Raw genomic sequence first — 20,463 nt, 5'->3', positions numbered from 1 at the left:
TAACTAGTTAATGATAGATACATTAACGTACAAAGCCCCTTTTAAAGGTTAAAAGCTGTACAGTCTACACAAAAATCATTGCAATTACATTAAGTGGCTATCTGGGTGCGTTTTAAAAGAAAATACGCAGAAGCATAAGTTGCTGAATAGTGAACTGGTCCTTACCTACTTTTATCCTATGTAGCAGTTTTCCAGGATGTGCTTCTGTTTCTGAGCACCTACTTCAGTGTATCATTAAGTGGACTACACAGCACCAGGAACTTACTAATACTAACAGCTAGGGTCTATGTGACTGAAACATAGTGGTGTTTTGAGTCTTTTTCACCCTTTGGCTTCTTACTAGCTCTTCAATAGCTCAGATCACATGTTCATTCCCTGCTCCTCATTTAATACCATTTGATAATTTACTGTTATCCAGTWATCAATACTGACAATATTGTATGAATGGCAGTAAAACTAGTTATTCCAGTGCTGCTTCCATGCTTCATTGTAAGTCTGTTACTGGAAATAATTCTGTTTAAATCAAGTATGCTGTTCAGTGTCTTGTTTCATAATTTTATACCTATTTTACTGACCTGTTTTACTGTAGAAATGCAGTATGTTGCTGCATAACATACATACATGCAGTAGCTGAAACATAATCATGTGCCCAACTTCATGATTTTTTTTTAATGCATGAAACTTTAGCAATGCAATATATTTCATGGAAAAGAGAGGAATTTTTTTGTTTGCTTAGAAGTTTAATATTTGCTGTGTTCTTCTTTGATGGTCCAAGAGTGACTATACATAATCTAGTATGCTGCTTGTGGGAGCTCATGGTCCTTCCCAATGCTAAAACAATAAAACTAAGTATAGCTGTTAACAATTCTCATATGTATAACTGGCAATTATGTRTAATTTCTGAAAGCTAAACTAAACAGAATTGCTATCTCTTGATTTAAAATAGGAACAGGTTCCTAAACATTGACTTCTAGTGAAAACTTATTACTTACTTACATTTTAAGAATAAGTTTTTTATGTAATAGAAGTATAATTTATAAAAGTATTTCAGAAATGACCCCCCCCTTTTGTCCACCATTATTCTTTTAGACAACATGTATGTATTCTTCTAGTAGTTGATTGCAGAACATCAATATTTTAGTAATGATCAGAATTGTAAAAGCTTTATCAGTGTGTTTTCTTATGCTCTTGCAGTTTGGCTTCAGTTAGTACCTTCTGCATGAGGAATAATAGATACACCATCCATCAATCTTATTTCCTTAGCTATTTCAGGACCCAAAGCCTCCACCCCTGCTTATGTCCACAAAGGTGCTGAAATCCTTAGTGCCAGCTGATGTAGCTTAATTGTCCAGGAATGCTATGTAGATTTAAGCTTTCAATGTTAGAATTAGCATTTTCTTGGACAAGAAATGTAGATTTAGAGAATTAYCTATATACGTCATGGAAATTTTGCTTTAGAAGATAGAATGTGCTAACTGAAAATTGTAGGTATTCTTAATCATGGGAAAATGGCATTAGACTGTCATTGGGTTAGGACAAAATAAATTTTAGCATTGGCAATTATGAAAGAAAATTCTGATATTTAAACCTGCAATTGGTAGGAGCATATAGTTTTTTTGGTTTTTTTTGTTGTTTTTTTTTGTCTGGTTTAGGAAACAGTCTTTGTAAGCACTGTTTCTTATTAGTCTCCTGAGAAACTTACCATAATTAATGCAATTCAGTCTTTTGCTTAATGTTAACTCTTAAATATAGACTCCTGAAATAGACTGCCTTCCTAAGTTGGCAATGACATTCTGTACCTTGGCTATACCTGTATTCCTATCAATGTGAAAGAAGAATGAATAATGAAACCTTTACAAAAATGAAGATCTGAGTGCCTTGACTGGGATGTGTTTTTCAGATATAACTTCTAATGCAGTCAGTATTTCAAGTAGTAGAGTAGCTTTAGACTTCAGTTCTTAATGCATGTATATTCTTGATTTTATGAACAGGTAATGATCTCTAATTACGTTTTATCTGTAGAGAGCTATATGCATGGAGGTGGAGGGAATATGCAGTTAGTTAATTATTTAAGGATTAGGAAATAGTTACGATCTATGTTGGCTAGGAATCTGTCATGACTATTGGGAAATGCAGTAAACTGTGGTAGTATTTTGGTAGCTGGAATCCTTTGTAAACAGTTCAGACTGCAGTCCCAGAAAGATGTTGGGTAAGTGACAGAGAAGAGATAGTAATGTTACCTGTTTTTTTTTTTGGTTTAAATATGAAAGTAAACCTTGCTTAGTTATATTAACAGTTTTGACTTTGGTACTTTAGTCAAAAAAGAGAAAGTGGGCTTTTGGTATTGAGTTGAGACACTGATTAAGAACCTATCACCTGAAGAAAGACTGTTTTTGGTTTTATGTAATAGCTGCTACAAAATGTACGTGTTCGTGAGACATTATAATATTATGACAAGTGTCATAGACAAGCCGGTAAATAAACAAAATAATTAAGTCCAATTGGGAATGTGCATTCAATATAATACTTTCCCTTTGAGGTATTACATGTTTTCTTACTTACGCTGTTTAACATGCTTTTAATATAGTAGATGAGGAAATGCATCTGTGTGTGGAAACGACTGTTCGTGAGATACTTTGGAACTGAGAGGTAGATTTGTCTTCTAGTCTGTGGAATAATATGTTGCCTTACTTAAAGACTAGCATAGTTTGTCACAAGATGTAACGCCCAAAACCAAGATAAAGCATGTTGATACCAAACAAACAGGTTAGTTGCTTCATTTTAACACATCAGTTGGACAGGCAGTTGTTAATTTTTGAATGATGAAAACCTTGTATGCATTATGATAGAAAAAAGTGTTCCATGCCATGCTTGACTACAGTGGTGCCAGATAAGATTGCATGTATAATAGCCTTCACTTTGGAAGAATTTATTTGTACCTTGCCTTAGGTAAATTAGGTTACTTGTTGTTCAGTTATACTATGGATTGTTCTTGTCCTGAAAACTGGACTTATTTAAATACAATGTTCACAGGATACAGAGCAAGAAGATACTAAAATTAAGAAGTTTTTGATTCTGTAGAACTGCGTAAATGTGATATTTCCCAACTCGTATGAGTTCCAAATCTTGCCATATTATAATCTATTCTTTGTGCGTGTCTTATGTTATTATTTCACTTCTTAGTGTTCTATTCAAGAAAAGAGTAACTTAAAATCTTTAGAATCTATAACTTCTATATATGAAGTATTTTTAACTTAGTAATAAACATTTAATCTATATATGATCTTGCTTGTCATTAGCTGTCCTAAAAACTATTAAGTTTATAAACTCACTGATAAAAACTGTCAATGAGTTCTTGAAGCTGTCACCTTTGCAAAATGAAGATCTGAGTACCTTGATTTTTAGGGAAATAATTCTCTAAATAACTAATAAAAATTCAGCTGAACTATAGATAGAATGAGCAATTAAAAATATGCATAATGAGGAATGCTTTAGGAATATCACTTCTCTTTGGGACAAACCTCTAAAGACAACTAGTTGTAATTTGAAGTGTCAGACCTGTAATTGCTAATATCAAAGGTGTCTTCATTTTTTTAATAGATATTTTTCAGCTGTCCTCTTTGTACTGTGGAGTAGGCTTTCCTGCAAATACTTACCAAGTCATATTCTTATTTATTTAGAAGAATAGGAGTTGGGCAAGCAAATGAGTAGCTGAAGCTGCATCTTTCTTTTTCTCCTAAAAAGAAGAGAGACGGAGGAAGGTTAACCTTTCCAGTTTTAAATGTCATCTTCAAAAAAGTGGCACTGAGTATCCAGGAAGTTGTCATGAAGTACTTCACTCCTCCCCATTCTCAAACTGCTTTGTTTTTGATCACTGAAGTATTTAGTGATGCATATTGGAGTCACTGACTTTTTCTACAAGTGCAGTTCAGTGTCTTAATGACCTTTTGAAGATCATTGCTTTTTCTGGATGTGTCGTGACACTTAAGACTTCAGTGTTATAGCTTTAGAGACTGATTTCTAACTGCTTTAGAAATCCAGTTGTCTTTCTGGAAATACATTGTCAGATCATAATCTGTCCTTCACTTTAGGAATTGAAAATGGGAGAGCAGTCTGCTCTTCACCTGAAATGCTTTTGTGCAGACCCTTGAAATCTCATTTTAGTAAATCTATCTCCATAATATTCATTTCTCCTCTTGACTATTTTGTTTAATCTAAATGTATGTAGGATGCAAGTAAACTTATTAATTAAGAAAATAAGAACTTGATTAGACTTTTGTAAGAGCCAAAAAGATGTGAGGAAGGAATCCTCCTTGCAAGTATTAAACATGCATTCATTCAGTTCTGAAAGCTGAAACATTTGGAAGTTTCAATTGTAAGAAAGACAGAATAGTATAAGCTTGCTGCTCATGTACCCTCTGATGTGAATTCGAATACTAATGAACAATATGCACTTCACATAACTACCTATGAAATCGATTATTCAGTGGTATAAACAATCCTTGTAGATCTATTAAGGGTCTATTATCTGTGCACTGAACTTCTGATAGATTTTTTTTTGAGTTATTTTTCTAGAGCTGTCGGTAGAAGCACTGCATCAGGGTGATGTGATGAAAAYTTTAGTACTGCTGCACATACCATTCTCATTTTCAGGAGTTGAGTCCTCAGCTTTTGGTCAGCAAACATGGCAAATTCATTGAACAACTGAAGATGTATCTTATCACAACGAATACAGTGAAGATGTATCTTATCTTCCAAATTAGGTGCTCTTTTTGAGCATGTTAATCTCCATCTTAATAGAATATATCCCTTGAATTTGACAGAATGCTGAAAAGAGCGGTGTTAGATGTTTGAACCCTGAGATGGTGAGGACAAAATTCTGTTTTACTCTGGTATCACTCAGAACTGTGTGAGATGATCTGTCATCTTGCACGGCTACTGATCTTTCTCAAAACTCAAACTACCTGTGCCGATAGCTTTTGAGCTCCATGGAATAGTAGGTGAAAAGAATATTAACACCCCTAGAGGCCTCCCATTATGTTGTATTCTATTTTTAGATTGATTTCTTTGTTGTCTTATCTGTGTGTTGTACAAATGTCAGGCACGTCGCTGGTGTATGTTTTGGGGCTTGTGTTTTATTTTAAAAGGACAACTATGTTTTTTGTTGCTAAGCTAGCTAGGAAAAGTAATAGTTTGGGTGCTGGATATTAAGATGCATTAAAAGTATATGTATTTTAAGTTTTGTGCTGAAAATTTTATTTAAAAGGGCGAAAAAAAGGCTGTTGTCCAAAATTATTTTTAGAAATCTAAATACAATTGACTAATAAGCGAATTAAAATGAAAATGTTAAAACTTTTTGCACTGTTACTGCCTGAATATAGCTCAGCAAAAAAGTATGATAATTATTAGAGGAGTAAATATGATCATATAGCTCTTGAGTTAAATTGTTTAAGCTACATCAGATATGATAGATAAATCAGTTGAATGCAACCGTTATTTCCCATTATGAAATAAATCTTACCCTAAGATTAATGTTAATAATACTATGTGAAGCTTATCACTGGATTAAGTATATGTAAATTTTGTGGCATCTTGTTCTGTTATGCTATCAGTCTCTTACAGTGACAATAATGAACAACTGATACTACATTCTTAATAAAACAAAACTTTGAATTAATCTTTCTTCAAGCACAGATAAAGGTTTCCAAATAACTCTAACTTATGCTTTTAATGTATTAATATGCTTTTTTTCATTAGAAAATAATGAAGATTTTTATTGCATCTAGCTTGAACAGTTGTTCTTTACTGTTGCATTTGTTTGCTTTCTTAACAATAGACTTCTAGTGGAACCAATAAAATTATTTTAACTTAGAGTAACAATACTTGAAGTACATTTGAGTAGAATGACTGACTTTACTTTTGTATATAGTTTAAAATGTTTTCTAACTTTTATTTTAAATGGAAGTAAGTTATAAAGAGTTTTTAGTTGGTATTACATTTTCACTGCTGCTTGATTTTGTGTTTGTAGAGCCAGAATGAAGACTGGGGAGGTTTGTCTGAGGATATCTTATGATTAAGAGCAATCTAAGGCATTAGCCCTTTTGACCCCCATCTAAATGATTGGTAACTACCAAGTTTACCATTTTGGTGGCATGGATTAAATGGTGCTATGTGAAAACTGTTGCACGCGTAATTAAGTCCTTGCAAGGGTAAACAAAAATGGGTGATGGGCTTAACCTTCTGCAACACTTGCATGATGGTCTTTGAAGAGTGCTTTGAGTTTCCCTTTTATTTTTCCTTTTTGTACTAACCGCATCAACTTGAACTATGTGACTTCTACTAGCTTTCTTTTGGTGTTGATAATTAAGTGGGATAATGCAAGTTAGAGAAATGGATACCAAAACTAATTACTAAACAGATGTTTGGCTTTGTTTACTTACCATCAACCCATGTAAATGTATATTTACTGGAAAATGAGCTATAACATCTGCTATGCAAAGAAAATGGGCACTACAAAGAGTGGGTGCTGCTGAAATTGACTGTATTTCTAATGCCGGATGCTGCATGACAGAACCAAGCTTTATTGCATATATAGTGCATTGCAACATATTTTTGTCCAGATCATAAGTGGATTACATTGTGGCAGTCCTACTAAAAAAAGGTAAGATTCTTTTAAAATAAGGCAAGCTTAAAACACATATGAAAATGATTTACTCAGGAAAACATAATCAGTACACTGCTTATTTGATACAGTGATGTACAAGTGGTTCCCTAAAATTGACTTATAATATAGAACTGCAGTAATGGATCTAATTTCATATGCAGCTTTAGCTTTATAAATATCAGGATTTAGTTTTCAAACCAAAGAAAATCTTTATGAGAAACAAAAATATTTGTAACATATTCAAAATCAAATTCACTGTTTGCTTCTCTCCCCTTCTTTTTTTTTAAAAAAAAAAAGTTTAAAAGCTAGTTTGTGTATGATACAACCACTGATTTGTTGTAAGTGAAGAGAACTAATAACTTACTTTTACATCAGAACTGTCAGATTGGAACAATCAAGAAAATTCAGTCATTCAAAATAGAATTTCGTATATGAATCTGGACATATTCTAAAACAACTAAAAGAAAACCTAAATGCCCAGGCTTGATTTTTTTTTTTTTTTTTCTCTCCACAACTTTTCCTCTCATTCTTTGCTTTTTCCCTTCTTCATGATAGGAAGTTCATCTATGAAGAATGTGAATTCTCATAGTGAGACTAGTATTAATACTGTGACTATGAAAGTTTGATGCTCATGATTAGAACTTTATAAAGGATTCATTTTGTTTGGGACCTTTGCTAAACAAAGCATTTGCTCAGTTTAACATTCTTATTCTGTAAGACTTCTACACAGACCAATTCTGGAACATGCAAGCTCAACCCTAGAGAATTCGGGGTGATTCGAATTTGTTTGTACTATGTTCGTGGTTATGTCTACATATGGGCACAGTTTTAGCTGAAAAAATGTGCCTAGTTCCCGTTAATTTACACCACAGTGGCATTGTCAGATGGCCCAGGGAATGCTTCCTACAGTACTTTTCCCTAGAAGGAGTGAAGGAATAGACACTGTGTAGGGAACTTAATTTCATGTTTCTCATGACTCTGCAGAATTTGGAAGAAATGGGAATGACATCCACTAGAGAGAGTGGAGAGGGGCAAACAGATGGTTGCACATAAAAAGAAATAGTGATGGTTTGCTTGCTGGAGAGAGCTGCTGCTTAGATGGAGGAATGGAGATCTGCCCTGAAGAAAGATCAGCTGAGGTGAAGAGAGCAAGTCTGTGGACAAGGGGAGGAGTTTAACTCCTAAAGCTGCTGAGCTTGGATTATCCTGATATTTAACCAATAGGCTATGTACTGCTTCAAATTACTTAATCTGTGTTACTTTAGCAAGTATAAACAAGCACTAGATGAATAGAACTTTGATTTTTGAGGGATGTTTCACAGAAATTTACTTAAACTTGTGTTGAGTTCTCCCAGTACCTTCTTACTTAGCTAGTTCTGTTGCTGCAAGTGTAATAAGTCAGATATTCAGAAATAGTCTATTGCATAAGGAATTTGGTTAATTTTAAAGGGAAAGCTTATGTAATGTTGAAAAAATTAAACAGTGTTTTTTTTTAATTTAGAAGTCTCTRATGACTTAGGCTGAAAGTTTCAGAGTATTACTAGGCATAACTAGGCAGAGTGGAATCTGTTTATTGTGCACCCAACTCCTACTTCTGCTTTCCTATTGGAGCAGAATTTGCAAGTGTTAAAATCATGGTTTTGAGTCAGGGTGCAGTTCCCTCATCACCTGAATCAAGGCTGAGTGTGACTGCTGTTAAGAAGGCTGGTTCAGTGTTGATCCATGTGCCCTGGGGGCATGTGGCTCCTGGTTTATTGACTGAAAACCAAGGACATGCAGGGGAGTGTGGGGAAGTGCCAGCAAAAAGGGTGAGGTGGAGAGGGTTGAAAAGAGTAAGGCTGCTCGTTTTGGCAGTAGCCTGCACTTTGATTAGCTAAAGCTGATAGTGTAACTTGAGTAGTTATATTTATTTTTAACTGTTGCCAGTATAGCTATTTTTTTTAAAGCCCCTATCCCTCAAAGTAATTTGTCTGGACTCATATCTGCTGTGCATCCCCAAGTCAGTAGCTTAAGTAAATTCCTGTGTGCTGCACCTCTGCTGTTGGCCTGAAGATAGTTGTGTGGCACAGAGCCTCAGCAGCACCATTGGCTTAGGGAGTTTTCACCTGTGCATTCCCCCCTCCTCCCATTTGTGATAGAGAAACTACTTGCTTGGCCATGCTAGAACTAGGTTGCAGATCCAATTAAAATGATCCAATTTAAATTGCCTCTTTTTAAAAGCATATAGTCAGCAGCTTTTATTTTCCTCATTCACAATTTAACCCTGCAAACATTTGTCCAAAAAACTCTAGGAAGACACTGTGCTGCAGGACAGGGAAGGAATAGGAGTGCTTAATTGTTACCAGCATGCAAGCTGAGTGATACTGGACATGACATGGCTGTTACAGCAGTATATTTTAGTCTTTCCTTCAAAAATACAACCCTGCAGTTAAAGAAATAGTTCCTTAAGCAAAAGGGAATAAGTAATGCAAACCTCTAGCTGCACTGCAGTACTGGAAAAATTGGAAAAAAAAACTTTAATGAATCCTTATGTGCATAGTTTGGTAACCTGCCAAACATACACTGTGGAATTATCTGATAGAAAAGAACTCGGTGATTTGTAATAATTTTGGCTATATCTTCACAATACAGAGTATTCACTAGTATTGATTTAAAGTATCTTGTGTTCCTGTGGTGGGAAAGTGGACCCTCCAGTGGATGCTTATAGCTGTCCTTACCCTTAAGGATTAGATTGTGTTAATTCTTTTTCGGAGGTCTTTGCATAGCAACTAACTGAGTGATTATCACCTCTGATAGCCAGCAGATGAGAATAGCAAGGAAGAAGCTGGGAACACTTGCTTACCTAGTCAAGAGTATGTAAAGTTTCCACTGATATTTTTACTCTCCCTCTTGAGAGGGAAAGAGGTAGAGGGCCACCACTGTATGTCATTCATTTCCTTTGGTCTATTGAGGTGATGTGTTAAAGCCTCTGTGTGTGCATATACTAGAATACCTTGCAGAATATCAACYGAGTGATGACTGTTGCTGTTTCAGATTCTAGTTGAGTATTGTGTTGGCTAATTTGCACCAATCTTGAAGATGTTTTGTTGTCTGTGTATATGAAGTTGCAGACAATCTCTCCTGGAGTTAGGATCAGTGTAGTATTATGTTCTCAGGTTTTGAACAGAATCATAGTTAATATTTGCATTTGAACACATTCAAGAGCTCTTGGATATTTCTAAGTTCTCTGAGAAACATGTTGCTCTCCATTGATAAGTAAAGTAGAATTTTCCCAATAACCATGTAATTGGATTTTCTGAATGCTTAACCAAAAACTAGGGAGCAGGTACTCTATTCTGAAATCCTTGAAACCACAAGTGAACTATAGCAATTTCCTAAAGCAGCYTCTCATTAAAAGTATTCTCTAACAAAGATTCAGAAGTAGAGTATAAATGTAATTGCTTCTGAAGCATTGCTAAAGTAGTACTTGTTAAGTGTTAATCTTTTCCTACTGTGAAAACTTCATGTTTTAAAACAGAAACTCTTATCCTTCCCTTTTCCTTTCCCCATTAGCTGTTTCTGTRAGGCTGTTCCTATGCTATTGTGCACTCTGTAGTCATGCTCTTTTTCTGTTCTAGTTTGAAATTTGTTTAGATGATGGGAGAAAAAAAGCCAAAGGTTTATCAAAAAATAGCCATTATATTTTTGCTGGCAGTTTAACATGGTTTGTGTTTGTAGGGTTTGTGCGGATTTTGATGGAAAAGAAGCTGGAACAAATACCTGAGCAAATTTTCCCTGGAAAAAAAGAGACTATCCAAACATTTAAGAGTCTACTTTGCTGCTGTGTGAAGTGTTCAGACAGTAGAACATAAGCAGTATGAAACACTGAACTTCAGTCTGTTTGGTGTAGCCATACATTATTTCTTGTCTGTTTTTTGAATGCAGGAAATGAACTRTTTTCTTGTCTGCTACAGACATGAAATAGCTTAAATTACATCAAGAAAATTCAAAGCAGATACTAAGAAAATTTTCCAACAGTAAGGATAATGAAGCATTTAAGTGAATTTCTTGGGTGCATTAAAGTGTCCATGACTGGATGCCTTTAACAGATTCACTATCTCTCAGGAATGCTATAGGTACATTTGATCTTGTGTGTGGGACTGCATAAAACTAAGTCCTTTCTAACTTTAGTTTGACTATAATTTTTGATTAGGTTGAATCATGACAAAGTTGGGAGAACTGTATACTCAAGGAGAATGTCGGTTAGGTTGGGCTAGCTAATTACTTCTATTGATTGAAATCTRCTCTTCACTATTTTTTTAATGACTTAGGCTGAAAGTTTCAGAGTATTATTAGCTTTTTGAAGTGAGTTGTAAACACAGATATCAGTCTGAAAAAGATGAGCTCTAGTAACTTTCAAATATTGTGGAACTGGGATGTKCAACTTCTGTCCTTACTGATATTGTAGGGCTATTACTGTTTTTGGTAAAACCAGGTTCTAAACCCTATGTATTAAACTCAGACAAATGATCTATATCCAAATCCAAATTTTTAAAATCAGTGATRGTTTTTCAGAAGTAGTATTTCATGACACAGTCTGCCATTGTATTTGCATTGCAGGGGCACCATTACCCCTTTTAGTTGCTAGATCCACTCATTCCTAACTTCATTAGATCCAGATAGCTTAGCCACTGTCTTAAGAAGTGCTTACAGGCTTAGATGTTGTGTGGTGTCTGCAGAGTCACAGCAAAGGAAAGTAACATAGATACTGATTCTAGAAGGTCAACTTCTAGAAGTTGATTCTACTCATGGCAATTTATAGTTGGAGCATATGAGAAAATGTAGTTCACTGAAAGGAAATAACACTTTCCAAAACTTTCTCTCCCTTTCTATTGTTAGTCAGACTGCCCATAGTGCTTATCCCTCTGTGTGTGTGATGTTCTGGGATATCCTCAGTGGGCTGTAGAAGTCTGACTGAAACTGCAAAGTTTTCTGTCTTTCAATATTGCTTTGTTACCACTTCATACTCAAATTTGCTCTTCTCTTCTGTTTAATCTTAGTTTCACCACCAGAATGTTAGTTTATTGCTGGTCTAATTGTGTGTGGTGTTCACACACCTGTGTTCCATAGGTTCAAAAGCTGCCAGGAGCGAAACAACCACTTTCTTCGTATAACTATTTGACCGTCTRTCTTGCATCATCAATAGATAATAAGTTTATGTTAAGATGAGGCCCTAATCCCGTAACAGAAGTTACATGATTTTTACAATCTAAAATGACAATTTTTCCTGTTTAGTTGATATTTTCAGGGGTTTATAATTTCAGGAAATAAGCATCTTTGTGAAAATTTTGGTACATGATTGATTTGAGTCGATGTGCCTTTTTTCAGTTGTGTTCATTAATCTGTATTTTGCAGGTAGCATGAGTAAAGCATAAGTTTTCTGTAATTATCTTTCTAAGAATGCTTTGCCTGTGGAGGCCTCAGCAGTTGTAGAGTTGCTCTTTCCTGTTTTGTCAAAACACCTACTTCATGGGGCTATTAATGTCAGCCCACGATTTCCTTCAACAGTTGAGAATATGCCTCAAATCTCTTCCATTTTGATGGTTAGTGTAGATTAAACTTGATTAAAGYAGCGAGAGAGCTTTTAAGAGTTACCGTTCGTATTTGTGTTTCACTGTCATACACAAATCTTTTAAGTTCTACCAAAAATCACCACAGATTTCRTACAATTTGCAGCTCTCACTGAGCTATAGGTGCTGATGCTTGAGAACCATTAGATTTGTAGTTGGCTTGTTCATAATAATTTAAAATAGTGTGAAGTAATRTTTAGATTACTGCTACTGAAAAGCAGCATTAATCCTGTAGAACTTCTAGGGTATATTTATTGAGTTTTGTAATTGGAGATTAAAAATTAAAAATTCAAGTTTGAGGATTTTTGTCGACAAACTGAGGGGGCAATATTCCTTTAAAAAAGTGCATAGGACAGAGATGGCTGTTAGGTACTTTCTCAGTTMTAAGACTTTCTTCTACAATTTTTTTGGGGGGTGGGGGGCTGAAATAGATTTAAGATTTTATTTGGTAATTAATGTAAAATGGTAACTGACATTCAGAGAGTTTCTTCTTCCTCTCCCTCCCAGAAAATGCTTAATTGGTTTATCTGGGGTTGATACTCCTAAATTGCTTTTACTCTATTAAAAAACTTTCTTATCTRTTTTTAGGGCACTGATATGTATAGAAAAACTTTGAATATTGTTTGCTTTCTGACTCATCTTTCTACAAATAGTTTCATGCTAGTAATATGAGAGAGGACTAACTTTAGTGGCATAATTCAAAAGCACAGAAAACATTCCATACTGTGAAAGGTGTCTCAGATACCGCCTGTCATTCAACAGGCACTCCTTTTTAGAAGGATACTGTCTTAAATAATTCCATTGCTGCACTGCCTGATACAGTGCTGCTCCTARTGACATTCTTGCAGCCTCGTATCAATATACATTTATTGCACTGAATATGGTAGGTGATGTCAAACGGTAACCAGTAGTGGATGTCTACTAAAGAGCCTAAAACTGACCAAATATGTAGTGATACATTTCTGGAACAGTTTCTCAGGCTCTCAAGCATTTCTTGGCTAAGAAGCTCTGAGCTTACATAATACAGTAGTTACAATGTGAAGTTCTCCTTTATGTTGGTGTTCCCAGCATGCAAGTTTATGGGGGGAGTAACATCATAGGTTTTTCCCTCAAAAGTTTAGAGTAGTCAAAAATAGAATATTATATTTCTGTATCAAATGTCCTTTCCATGTTAGAGGTAAAACAGTAAGGTATTCTTTCTGTTTTTTTCTTGCATATCTGTCCACCTTTGTACTACGTGTAAAAATGTATACATTTCTTTTGTAGCCACGTCATGAATACTTTAATGTCCCAGTGTACTAAATGACTTCATTCATCATGCATGCAGAATTTCAGAGGAGATAGACCTGTGACTTACTCATGGCAGAACATTATCCTCAGCTTGGTGAATTCAATCATCTTGAATCCAATAGAATATCACAACCATTTTGTGCTTTTGTACTCTTCCAGTTCCTCCTCTGTTTTACAGTGTTGTCTCTTCGCATGTCTTCATCTCAACAAAACTTGTTCTTGTTGGCGTATGGTTTAACTTTTTTATTGTGTGTAAGTTTGAAGTCTTGTGTTTAAAAGTTCTGTAGAATTTTCTAAGCTAAGCATCTAGATATTGCAACACTTATACTGTAACATTACTTGACCTGTATTTAAGTTGTTTTGTATTTAAACATACAATTAAAACCTGTAGGCTAAATTAACATTTACAGAGAAACTGAAGGAATACCACTATGTGGAATGTGTGCACAAGTGTTAAATGAAGTTACACAGTTCTACACAGACCGTGCATTTTAAGTGCAAAGATGCACATACCAGTATCCTTTTCTGACACTGACACAATAGCATGACTGACTCTACAAAGAGGAAGAAGACTGAATTGGTTAGGGCAAAGAAAATGACTGATGTAGATCTGCAAGTTACAACATTTGTATTTAAATATTGAAAACACTCGTGTGAGTAGTTGAGCAATTACTACTACCGAAAAAGAGGAAAGTTAATTGCTTTGCAAATGGTTAAAATTGGAAATGTTTTTTTATTCAGTCCATGGATAGCATATTTGAAATACTAGCCTCCTTTAATTGGCATTTCCATTTTTAAGTACAGAATAGTGTGTGTAACGAAGAGAACTGCCACACAGATAAATATTTTAATTGAAAGGCACTTATCATGGATGTAGGCAGAGTGAGAGGGAATGTATTGCATCCTCTCTTTGCCTAGTAGAAGTGCATAGCTAAAACTGACTCAGTTTTTGAAAATTGTGTAATTATCAAGGAGCTGGTTATTGAAACTAACTGCAAACAGTTAGTTCCRCATTCTATATGTGGTAATGCACTACTTTTCAAATGTTAAACTGACATAGAAATGGGAGACYTAGGGGGTGGGGTGTTTGGATTAGACCTTGCAGCATTCTGAAATCTTGTAGGAAACAAGATCATAGAAGTGGTTTTCCATTTCCAAGATTGCTTCGTTGTTTGTAAGACATTAACAGTGTTTGTGAATGTCTGGGTAATGCTGCTTTAGCCTGCATTATTTCATGCCTGTTGGCTTCAAATGCTGTGCATTGAGCTGTAATGAGATGCTGTTTTTCTTGTTATCTGTATACAGCTGCTTGCTTCTAAATGACTAGGTAATGAATTAGCTTTCCTGGCATGTTTGAAATAAAGTATTGCATGCACTTTTGTCTCATGTGAATGGCTTTTTTCCTCATCTGTGTTCTGATATATTTCAAATTTGCATTGTTTGCCTTGGGTAATTCTGAGCTGCAGGTAGTGTATAATACTGCAAAATGCATTCTGTAACAAGTGGATAAAATGTGTTTGGCCCTTCCTAAAACAAATAACGTGAACAAAACATAATTCATTCTGTTTGTTTCATAGAAGTCATAATTGATTAAATTATTCTAGTGAAACACTTTCGTTTTTAGATGTTCCTTTTGAGAATACGTTGTCGATGTGCACGCGGGAAGGCATGTCTGCTCAAGATTACTCCTGTAGTACTAGAAAATTATAATGTTATAATTGCACTTTACTATTTTACTGGTGAGGTTTACCTATAGACACGTAGTCAGTGTCCTTGAAATACATTGCTTTAAACTCACTGTCTACCAAAGTCTTTGACTTATTTGATGAAACTTCATCTTGATTTGAGCATATTTCTCGTTGCAACTTTGAATAGGCAGTGGAGTCAGTAATACTAAACTACTCTGAAGATAACCTTGGTATTTCTTCATATATTCATACAAATATATAGTCACTGATCAACTTTTTGTTCAGGTAACTTAGTAAATAACCAGGTTCACCACTCAGTAACTGTAAATGTCCGTTGCTATCTAATCAATTTAAAACTTTGAAAAGTTGTGTTTTATTACAAATATTTTAAAGACMCTAAAATTTTTGAGTCATGTTCCATTTATTTTATAACTGAGTTCTCCTGCTGTAGTTGGCTAAAGAGTGTATGATTTTTCTACAATAAAGGCTTACAGTTAGTGGATGCAAGATAAGCATATCGTCTAAAATTAATGTAACCAAGTTCTGAGAATRCTATAGGTTATATTAAAAACTCTCTTCCCTCTTCAAGCAGTGTTACCTRTTGGGTGATATGTTAAAATACACATTAATGCCTGCCATACTATTTTATGTTATCAAGGTCACTGCAGTTCTAAATATTACCTCAGTGAGAAAACACCACATTCTTAATACATCCAGTATCTTGCTTCTAGTTGCTACTTGCCTTTTCTTGGAATTTCTTATTTGCTGGTGGATTTTGGAAGCTAATGTTTATCTCAAGCTACTCAGCACTGGCCTTTTCTGAGCACTGACATACTTTAAAATGAAGTTGCCTTTAAAATACTTCTCTCTTTTAACATTGAATCATCTTATACATATGAATTSAATTGAATGCAGATTGTAAACGCGATCACTCTATGCTATGTAAGTGAAAGTTGATAGAGACAATCTGATGTTCTGATCTTACGTGCAAGATTTAAGACTCTTAAGTATGTGGTTTACTGACATACTAGTTTTTAAAAAAAAAAACTATTTAGAAAGCAGTTGAAAAATATTGCTTGCTGCTTTAATTGTTTTCTGGCTTTTTCTTGCTTCATGACATGTCTTGTTTTAGGATGCTAAAGTAAGTTTATTCATACTCTGAATGCTAAAACAGCTTATGTTTCATAAGGACACAGTATCCCTTTTATTTGTTATGATATTGCTAATTATGGAAATAGGTAGCTTAATCTTTCTAATCAGAATATGTTTCTCAGATGCTCTGGGAATAATAAATACAAAACTATTAATAACCCTTTGGAGTTTTGTATAAAACTACTTGCTCTGAATCTAAACAAATATTTTAAAGCTAGAATTAACCTCAAACTTTATGCTGGCGTAGAATAATATATTCCTAATTCTCACAATTCTTTYACTTTTGTAGTTGTCAGTTTATTGACATTGGCTGTACGAAGGTACCTTGATCTGGTTTTATGAATTGAACAAGCACCATGGTACAAAATCTAGTGTTTTTTTAATAAGGAGTTTAAGGGATACTGTGTCTAAGTTGCATCAGTCATTCCGTTTACCCACTTACTTATTCCTAGCAGATTTTTGAGACATGTGAAACAAATTATCACAAAAACCACTAGCTGACTCCATTGCAAGATGCTTCCCCTTCTCTCCCCAGTTCATACTTCTGTTACTGGTTGTGATTTGTTCCCTGCTGGTACATCTCAATTGCTTTCTTTTTTTATTATGCTTAAAGGCAATAAAATCTACCAACTATTCCTGTGAACCATGACAATCTAATTAATCTAATTTGAAAAGTGCAGCTAATACCATGTTTGCAAACTGCAGTGCTTTTATGTTTTCATATTTTTGGCTTCTCATTTTTAATTAAGCATTTCCATACTAACTCTCATATATGATACTGTTCTGTAGGAGCACAGGATCCATTTACCACTGTTTCAAATTTTCCCTCCACAGGAAGCAGAGACCCCACGTAGTGTACTGGAAGAAATTGGATTGACATAAATCTTCTCATCAGCTGATGACATCTCAGTGTTTCATACTATAAATGTTCACTGCCTTCATTGTAATGTTTAGCTAATGGTGTAAAATGCTGTTTGTCAGTATTACTGTTTTGCTAAGCTGCTTCATTCAGGCCTCCAAGAAAAATACACTTCAAAAAGGGAACAGAAATTAAAGTCTGAAAATCATAAATGAAAGGGAAATAGAGTTAATTTAATATCTCTTTTCATTGCATTTATAGGATAATTGCATTTGATTTTAATAAGTGTACTGTTTTTTATAAGCAAATGACTTCAGGAACTAAATTCATTGTGACTTAGCATATCTAAATGAAAAGAGACTACATGGATAACTTTAAAATTTAAAATGTTACAGTGTAGAACTTGTGTTTATACAACCAAAGACTTCTGTTCATCTACATTTTAAGTCAACACTTGCGATAATTCTACTTTGTTTCAGTTGATACATAAAGATTGGAAATAACTGTTTACTACTGAATTTGTCATTATACCAAAGAATCCTGTTAGGATCTGCTTGTCAAACTGGTAAAAACTGTTAAGGTGACATCGGTTTTAACAAGAAAACTGCAAACTGATCATTCAGGAGAAATTAAAGTGTAATCATCTTGAGTAAAACTGTGCAAGTTATTATATGATAAAGGGGAGCCATCTAGTAAAAAATAGTATCCTTCCAAATAAGGAAACTTTTAAATTAGCTTACTCTGAACATAAACCGAAAAAGGGAGTTAGCCTTTCTAACGGAACAGAGGGATGCATAATTAAAATGGGATAATTTTGATGATAAAAAAGAGGGAGCTTTACAAAAGGGACTTCTCATGTTCTTATTTCAGACTCTAGAAATTAATTTGTGTTTATTGCTGTTTTATAGTTATTCTTTAATGGATATATGACCGCCTATACTTAGTGTGCTTTAATCAGCTTCATTTTGACTACTTTTTGTGACTTACACCTTATGCACAGGTGATACAACCCTTATGAAACTACCAATTGGTGTAAAGTGCAACTAATTAAAGTGAGAACTTTTAAAAATTAGGTTTGTATACTAGACTCTTAAACTATAAATCAGGCAAAGTTATGTTTAGTAGTACTTTGATACTTCTGCCCAGCTTTCAGTAATTATTCACTGAAAGTATTTTCACATAGGAAATTTCAGTAATGTATGCTTTTGAAGTTTGAGAAGGCAGTGCCACACTTGGGGGTAGCAAAGTTGTGGTCCCCTACAACATGAGGATTTGCTTCCCCTCTCTCTTCCCCTCYCTGCTCCTAATAATATCACTGTGGAAGTCAATGTTTTTGTTTATTTACTGCAGTGTATAGTGTCACAAATATAGGCTGTAAGTTCACAAAACTTAGCTTTGGTGTTGTTGCTGGAAGCAGTCATGCCCTGCTCTCACAAGCCTAATTTGTACAGCCATCCAGAGAGCTAGACTGTAAATTTGACCTAGGTTAAAATTAACCCAGCAGAACTGGGTTAATGTTAACGCTTAGTGGTCCCCTGATCCAGACCGCAGTATAAATGCTTGTGGCAGCGGAAGGGACAAGCTAGAGGCCAGGCCAGGAGGGCCTGCGCCTGGCTGGGGCAGTACCTGTCAGAGGCAGTGCCGGGGAAAGGCTTGTGAACCTGCAGCCTCACCRTTTTCCTGTCTGGCCATGCCATTCCAGGGATTTAAACATAATTACTAGAGATCATGTTTCACCTGAGGTACGCAAAAGCACTGTTTTGCATTTCATCAGTGTACAGGGACAGGTGAGGTTCACGTGGAATGACCCTGTGTATGATACTGAAGTGGTTAAATTACCTTAATTTAAGTAAAACCTGAAGCAATTTTATATGTATTAAACATGTTTTTAAAGTTTACATGTCACGTGTATGTGCTTGGCTGGATTAAGCTTTGTTGTGATTGTGCCAAATAAGCTGTTTGACCTCTGTCGTCTTATCACATTAGTTTAGTCATAATAAATGTCCATTTTTACATCATTGCTTTGTGTCTATACGCAATCAATTTTGATTCCCTTCCCCCCCACTGCCCCTGGAGGAAAGAAAAGGCTACTCAGTGCTAGCTTAAAAAAAAACAGGGAAATTTTATTAGTGCTGAACCTGCTCTTGAGCACTTTATTTAAAAAAATGTGTGAATATACTGTGTCCAAGATTAGTTATTTACATCCATTTAAATTCTACAGAAAGCAATAAATTAGCAAGTTTTTGGAGGGCTTATCACATTAAACATGAAATTTATCAAAGTAGATGTTTAATTGATGCAGTAGTGCCAGTTCACTTGAAAATTAAAACAAACCAGATGTTGATCGAATGTTCTCTGGATAATACAAATTTGATATTCAGTTCCTTACATGGAATTACGAACAAGTCAATGCAACATTCACAATCCTAGCTTCAACCACAAATTTATCTGATGAATCTGTTCTCACACTTTCCAAAAGAACTGAACTGGTAGACATGTTATCAGCAAAAGCATCTTTGGGCATTTCTTGAATCTAATGAGAAATTAAAATTTTATTGCTTGATTTTCTTATCTCACCTGACCCTCCCCCCCCCCCAGAAACCAAAGAATCCATTACAATTTCTAGACTGTTTAGGCAAGTGCTTTTTTTGAGTGTCTTCAGCTTCAGCGTTGAATCTCACGGTCCTTGTTAAGTTGAAGAGGCCCTTCCTAAATACCTGCTGTTCCCTTTGAGTTCTTAACACTGTGATGATAGTCACCCRATGGCTGCTGCAGTTAGATTACTGTGTTCAGTGGGTTATGCTTGTAACAGCTGCTTTCTAATCAGTCTCATAGTTCACTGAACTGTAATTTCTCAATGTCATTTCCAAATTTTTTTTTTGTATCAGAGATGGATATTGCATCCAGCTGATATATCAGTGCTGAACAGAAGGGTATGTGGAATAATAGAAGACTTCTTCCCTTTTAATTACAAAGAACTCACGAACTTACAGTGAAAGCAAAATCAGCTGCACTCTTTAAATGATGTAAGAAAGTAAATTAAATTCTTAAGTTACTAACTAGCATAGACTTCCACATTTTGTAAGAACTGATCCAAGACAGGACCCAGTATCATCTCCAACAGGCTCTTGTATTTATTTCTTCTGAAAAAATAGTGCCCCGAAGAATGATGCTATTGGTACAGGCTTTTTTTTTTTTTTA

At 34.9% G+C, this 20,463-nt stretch overlaps 1 protein-coding gene across 7 annotated transcripts in view; it reads left to right on the top strand.

Moving 5' to 3' along the window:
• Positions 1-19,280, top strand: part of AP1S2 (adaptor related protein complex 1 subunit sigma 2) — a 32,379-nt gene extending 13,099 nt beyond the window's left edge. For 3 of the 7 annotated variants that reach the window (XM_085323181.1, XM_085323183.1, XM_085323182.1), the window contains exon 5: positions 17,238-19,280. In XM_085323181.1, the coding sequence (XP_085179307.1) occupies positions 17,238-17,285 (48 nt within the window). In that variant the 3' untranslated portion in view covers positions 17,286-19,280. Of the gene's footprint in view, positions 1-6,028; positions 6,124-6,620; positions 6,657-13,539; positions 14,950-17,237 lie in introns of those variants that run through there. The other 4 variants (XM_085323184.1, XM_085323185.1, XM_085323186.1 and 1 more) reach the window with 4 other exon arrangements.
• Positions 19,281-20,463: the final 1,183 nt, after the last annotated feature.

The sequence above is a fragment of the Rhea americana genome, unplaced genomic scaffold (genome assembly GCF_003343005.1).
Source record: "Rhea americana isolate MKP2758 unplaced genomic scaffold, rheAme1 scaffold_82, whole genome shotgun sequence".
Lineage (NCBI taxonomy): Eukaryota > Metazoa > Chordata > Aves > Rheiformes > Rheidae > Rhea > Rhea americana.
This window is presented reverse-complemented; position numbering and strand designations above follow the sequence as displayed.